At 35.4% G+C, this 6,000-nt stretch overlaps 2 protein-coding genes across 2 annotated transcripts; one reads left to right on the top strand and one right to left on the bottom strand.

Moving 5' to 3' along the window:
* Positions 1-895: 895 nt before the first annotated feature.
* Positions 896-3,791, top strand: Nubpl (NUBP iron-sulfur cluster assembly factor, mitochondrial). The gene is made up of 3 exons (XM_067765058.1): positions 896-1,025; positions 1,083-1,224; positions 1,280-3,791. Exons 1-3 carry the CDS (start codon positions 939-941, stop codon positions 1,996-1,998), a joined length of 948 nt encoding a protein of 315 aa, XP_067621159.1. The 5' UTR covers positions 896-938; the 3' UTR covers positions 1,999-3,791.
* Positions 1,996-5,030, bottom strand: LOC137239592 (uncharacterized). The gene is made up of 4 exons (XM_067765059.1): positions 4,713-5,030; positions 3,016-3,356; positions 2,351-2,515; positions 1,996-2,281 (listed from the first exon to the last, which is right to left on the bottom strand). Exons 1-4 carry the CDS (start codon positions 4,915-4,917, stop codon positions 2,072-2,074), a joined length of 921 nt encoding a protein of 306 aa, XP_067621160.1. The 5' UTR covers positions 4,918-5,030; the 3' UTR covers positions 1,996-2,071.
* Positions 5,031-6,000: the final 970 nt, after the last annotated feature.

Genomic DNA, 6,000 nt, shown 5'->3' with positions numbered 1-6,000 from the left:
TTGTATGCAAATTTGTGTAATTAGTTAAAAAATGTTACTTTAGTTAATAAAAGTGCGTGAAAGGTATATTACCAAAGCGAAAAAGAGTATTAAACACCACAACAGCTTGGTTAGACATTGTTGAAGCGTTTATAAGGCTAAAAAGTGTTGGAAACTAGATATCACCCTTTTCTCTAGTCCGAGGTGGTTTAAAATTGCCTCTCATAATTTACAAAGGCACGGGGATGCAAACAACGTTTAATATCTATTTTCCTTTGATTTCGGGGACGGATATAGCTGAATAAATTTAATTTTTTATTTTTTTCAATAATTGTTTGCTTGTTGTAGCGACGCTCGAAAGTACCTTCGTGTGCAGATCTTGAGGCGTAGAAAAATTGTAGCTATATGAAATATCTTGTACGCGTCTATGACGCGTAGCCTCGTGTGCACCTTGCCTTAAGTGTATATGTATATAGTTGTAAAAAAAAAACAATGCCCAGCTCTGGTTCCAACTATTGGAGATCAAACTGTGTTTACTATTTGATCGAAGCTCTGTTACATCCCTAAGGTGGGTATCAAACAACTTAAGGGCAAATTAAACTTCCTTAACCCTAACGCCATAGTCAAAACCATACCCATCTCCAATGTGATCGATTAATGGTGCCTTAACCTAAAAAATCGTGGCAAATTCATAAAAAATGAAGAAAACGCAAAAAGTTACAAACATATTCCACAAAAAATAAATCTCTTATTCATAACGTATCCAAAACAATGAATAAAATCCACAAAAAGTTATTAAATTCAACAACTCAAATATTTTTAGGTTATGTATATGGCGAGAAACCAAAAACCAATTGTTTGGCTATGATATGGTTATGGCTTTAGCGTTATGGTATGGCACCATTAATCGATTACATTGATTTCCATATGGTTGGTTCGATCAGCAGTTTTAACTGGTTATGGATAATTCACCATTAATTGGCCCTTTACTTTTGTTTACAAATTTAAAAAGAATGTTGCGTACACCGTTTATACATATTTGCAAGGTATACTTAATAAATTCAATCTCAAACATAAATTATTAATAAAGTTATGTTTTTCAGCGAACTCTAGCCACAGAACTGACGTCTAAACAGAAAGAGCTAATGGCGCGTGGATTACCTAAACGGGCGCCATTGCTTGGCGTAACAAATATTGTTGTTGTAGCTTCCGGAAAAGGTGGTGTGGGCAAGTCCACTGTAGCTGGTATGTGTAATTTAGATGCGATAACATTGTAATCCATTTCCCCACATATCTTCAGTGAATTTAGCAGTTAGCCTTGCAAACATGGGTAAACGTATTGGCCTATTAGATGCAGATATATTTGGGCCGTCCATTCCTTTAATGATGAACATACATGAAGAACCATTAGTTGATCAACAAAACTTCATGATACCACCAATAAACTATGGTGTCAAATGCCTTTCCATGGGATTACTTGCCCAACAAACAGACGCAATTATATGGCGCGGTCCACTTGTAATATCTGCAGTGCAGCGTTTATTAAAAGGTGTTATATGGGCGCCAATTGATGTGCTCATTGTAGATACACCGCCAGGCACTGGAGATGTGCATTTGTCACTTTCACAAAATATACCAATTACTGGTGTTCTGTTAGTGAGCACACCACAAAAGGCAGCGCTGGAAGTTACGTTGCGTGGCGCACAAATGTACCGTAAATTGGGTGTACCAATAATTGGTTTAGCAGAAAATATGGGACATGCAATTTGTGGTAATTGTCAAACACGCTTGGAGATTTTCAAAAACACAACCGCGTCGTTTGCTAAGAAAATAGATACAAATATTTTAGCACGCATTCCATTGGATGGTAATATAACCGAATGCTGTGATGTAGGCATACCCGCAGTAATTAAATATGCAGATACAGAATATGCAAAAAGTTATCGCCAGTTAGCAGATGGCGTGTTGCGAGCGTTAGCGGCAGAAGGTAGTACAGCTGATGAACATTCAGTCAAATGATGTGATTTATCGGTTACCTTTTTAATACAGATAATACATATTTACAGTTACATTAATTTAATACACATTAGTTTTACGATTTCTTTTTCTTTTGCTTCTTCATTTTTTGCAAAGCTTTACGATGCGCATACTTTTCGCGTCGTGCCTGCACTTCCTTAAACTTGCGTTTCGTAAAATTCAACGCAGCTTCATCCTCTAGCAAATCGTCCACCATAGAACGTTTTTTATGGCGTGTACCACGCTCGCTATAGTAATCCAAGGGCGAATGTTGTACTGTGCCAATCTAGATGAAGAAAAAAGAAACAGAATATTTATTTTATTACTTAAAAGGCTACACACGCTGCATGATTACTTGAAAGTATTTCGGCAGTACTTTAAGGTCGTTTTTCTTGTAAAAATGTTTGGGATCTAGAACTGAGCGCATTTGTAATATCTTCAGTTCATTAGTGGTTTCTTCAGTATGCTCTGTAGCGGGCAAGTTATACCAACCACGACCCTTAGTCTTTTCTCGTTCAATCTAAGCGGTTATGAAGTAAAAAGATAAACACTTTTAAAACTCTGTTTGTTTTGTGGTGTTTTGTAGAACATATATGAAGATATAATTCAGTTTACTAAAGAGGTCATCAATGTGTACCACTGCGCATCTCAGAAGATTTCATTTATTTTAGCAAAGATGCGTTTCAAAAAAAAAATATTAATATAATAAAGTATGTATGTACGTTTCAACTTAAATCTCTGGCATAAAACTAAAACTGCCATTGACAGTCTAAATTGTAAACATTTATTATCCCGCCGGCCTTACAGCAAGTTGCCACAAGCTCTGGCACAACTACTAAGATTGCAACGGGTGAAACTATTACAACAATGCTCGAGTCTTGATTATGAAATCTTCCTCAAACAATGCCCAAGGTAACGACCACAACAACATAGTTGCGGCTTAAGATGTCGAATATGTCATCATAATTATAATTAAGTTCTTTAGAACTTATTCTGAAAACATAAAATATATATTTTTACCCGAATAATTTCGCGTTGTTTCTTTTTTGTAATGAATGGCAGCTCTTTAAGTTTTTCAAAGTCAGGTTTTATTTGCGACCTTGCCATTTCTTTTTCAATATTCGTTTTTAATTGCTGTTCTATATCAAATTTTCCAGTTGCCGGATTATAATCGGAGAAATCCATTGTATTATTGATTCTTTTATGAAATTTTTTACGTTTTTCGGTAATCTGTGAAGTTGCTTCTTTAATTTTTTCCGTGACCTTTTCTAATTCTTCTTCAAGTTTAGTTTTGGGTATAGTTAATTTTGGTAGTTCGCCTCTTATTATTTCAGATATATCGACGTTTGGCGGTGGTAAGCCTAAACATTACAACTTTGCATTTGAAATTCAGAAAACTCTACATGTATGCGCAATGACTAGTGTAGTGGTACTTGTTTATAGTACCACTTAGATATGTTATATGAAAAATTAAATTTATTAATTATATTTTCTTTTGATTTCAATCTTACATATATGTAATACTCCTATATTGCTAATAGAAAATGCTCGCAATGTGTTTTGAATTCGAAATCAAAACAAGACAAGCTATAAAATTTTTGTGATTGTAGCAGCATAAGTGTGACAAACAAAATTTAAATTTAGGTACATTCGATTATTGAATACAAAAACAAAAATGTTTAAACAGCAATATATCGGCACTCTGATGTTTGGGAATGTACCTAGCCTTTTGTAGCAATATAGGAGTATTACATATGTATATGATTTCAATGAATGTTAAAAATTTTTATATTTCATATGTTTATGGTTATATGTCTTAGTATAACCAATTAATATTATTTATTGGAAATAAGTTAAAGGAAATTGATGTTTACAATTGATAGAGAATTGAAATATAAAATTTTTTGGTAATTGTGCCGTTTAGGGGCCCCACCCTAAAATTGGGCCTTTTTTTGAGTTAGGTATCAAAAGACGCGTATTCACGTCTAGATCAAGAATACGAGGAAGTTAACTTCTTTTACCCGTTTAAAAGTTATGCACGAAAAACTGGTTCGTCTTGTACATATTGTTCCCGCCCATTTACAATCTTTTAAGCGCACAAATCACATTGTTTTGTTTTTCGATAGATTAATACAATTTGATATTCACGAATTAGTGAAAAAATGTGTCTAATTTCTCTAATTAATATGCAATTATGTAATAAAAATACACTCTGATTTGTTGAAGAAAAGCACCTGATAGTGAAGAGTGCTGCCAGATGAGCAATAATAGAAATTAACTGAACAAGAAATTACTCTTGTTTTTCTCAAGACGTCTGCGTAGAACACCCTTAGCCGATGCAACACCGGCTGCGTCATGCACAGTAATTCTGCGTAGAACACCTTTCTGCATAGGCGGCCTTCGGCCGCGCTTATAAAAAATAACCCCATGCCAAGTCCGGGTGTGTGGTAAAACCGCGTTTATAAAAAATAACCCTGGGCTACGCCATTCCAAGTCCGGGTGTGTGGTATAACCGTGGCTACCGCCACGGTGATGCACAATTTTTTTTTGTGGGTATGAACACAACAACAACCACATGGAAATCGCCAACTTCAACTGCAAATATCTCCGGACAGGGATCAAATTTTTCTAGACTATTACCAATAAATTTAATTTTTCATATAAACATATTCAATTTCCAAGTGGTACAATAAACAAGTACCACTACAACTACTTACCAAAGTAGTCTACATCTTTTTCATTTTCGCTATTTTCATCCGGAAGTTCTTCAGCATTTGAGCTTTCGTTATCATCAAGGCAGACTCGGTCGTGGCTCTCCACTAAAGTGCGCCATTGTGTTCTTTTCTGAACAGCTGCTGTGCCATGGGAATCAACTTCAAGTAAATTTGTGTTGCCTGCTACATCTAGCACAAATAAAGCCATCGTCCCTTTCTATTTTTTTTTCAATTTCCTTCGGGAAGCGATTGCCGACAAATAAAATAAACAGGCGTTTATTTTAAGCCACTTTATATAAAGATGACATTTGTCAAAATGGGAGCCGATATATGTCGATAATGGCGCTTTTATCGTTTTTTTTTCAGTTTCCAATCATAGTACAGGTCTACAAGTAGGATATGTAGCAGCGCGCACATACACAGCCACGCCCACCTGATAAAATGCTTGTCTTGTTAGTTTTTTGTGTGGATGCTATTTGGCACTGTTGTACTTCTTAGGTACAAGAAAAGTGTAGTAGCTGCTAACGAAAACTGTGTAAAATTTTTATTGCAAAATTACAAAGAAATATCCTTATTTATTTTCAAAGGAGCACTTAATTACATCTCTCTTTAAAATCCATATGTTTTGGACAATTATAATTAACAAATTGTGATACTTTATTACAGGGGACGATTGCCAAAACCGTCGGGGGAGGTATTAATAGACGCATTTTTGCCTCGCTTCCAATAATTCGAATACTTTTCCGCCTTTGGACTATTGATAACAGGATAAAACACGTATTTTCATTTTTCTTTCCGCTTTTTTGGACGGGTTATTGCAGTCGACCTCGGTTTCAAACTGAATGGGTAGAAAAACTTAACTCCCGTGTTTCTATTCTTAATACTGGAATAACTACGCGTCCTCAGATACCCCAATTGAAGACTTTTTTATAATTTTCTGAAGGACCCATATGGGTGCACTTAAAATTTCCTACTAAATTCGTTCAAAAAATTTACAATCACAGCAACCCATATCTGATATTCCGATCCTTTTTTTGCTTCCCTGTGTCGCTTTCGACGAAGCAACGCCGGTAATTTTGACACTTCGTTCAGTGTCAAAACTCATGTTCCACACTAGTTTGACAGACCGAAATGTCAAACTGCCGTGTGTTAGAAAGGGAAAGAAATTGTTTCCCTCTCATACATATCATACTTGTAAACCTGTACAATGTTTCCAATCACGAATGAAACACAAGATTGCGCACATTGTGAATGATAACTAAGTGTGAATCTTCTGCATAGACGTCAAAAT

The sequence above is a fragment of the Eurosta solidaginis genome, chromosome 2 (assembly GCF_040869045.1).
Source record: "Eurosta solidaginis isolate ZX-2024a chromosome 2, ASM4086904v1, whole genome shotgun sequence".
Classification (NCBI taxonomy): domain Eukaryota; kingdom Metazoa; phylum Arthropoda; class Insecta; order Diptera; family Tephritidae; genus Eurosta; species Eurosta solidaginis.
The sequence above is the reverse complement of the archived record's forward strand: the minus strand, read 5'-3'. Positions and strand labels throughout refer to the sequence as shown.

What these genes read in the sequence shown, in the direction of transcription:
- Nubpl (XM_067765058.1), top strand. Translation starts at nt 939, where the DNA reads ATGGATAATTCACCATTAATTGGCCCTTTACTTTTGTTTACAAATTTA. An exon ending in CGTTTATACATATTTGCAAG is followed by an intron (nt 1,026 to 1,082) that starts GTATACTTAATA and finishes TATGTTTTTCAG; the next exon opens with CGAACTCTAGCCACAGAACT. An exon ending in GGGCAAGTCCACTGTAGCTG is followed by an intron (nt 1,225 to 1,279) that starts GTATGTGTAATT and finishes ACATATCTTCAG; the next exon opens with TGAATTTAGCAGTTAGCCTT.
- LOC137239592 (XM_067765059.1), bottom strand. Translation starts at nt 4,917, where the DNA reads ATGGCTTTATTTGTGCTAGATGTAGCAGGCAACACAAATTTACTTGAA. An exon ending in AAAAGATGTAGACTACTTTG is followed by an intron (nt 3,357 to 4,712) that starts GTAAGTAGTTGT and finishes TGTAATGTTTAG; the next exon opens with GCTTACCACCGCCAAACGTC. An exon ending in TACTGCCGAAATACTTTCAA is followed by an intron (nt 2,282 to 2,350) that starts GTAATCATGCAG and finishes TTCTTCATCTAG; the next exon opens with ATTGGCACAGTACAACATTC.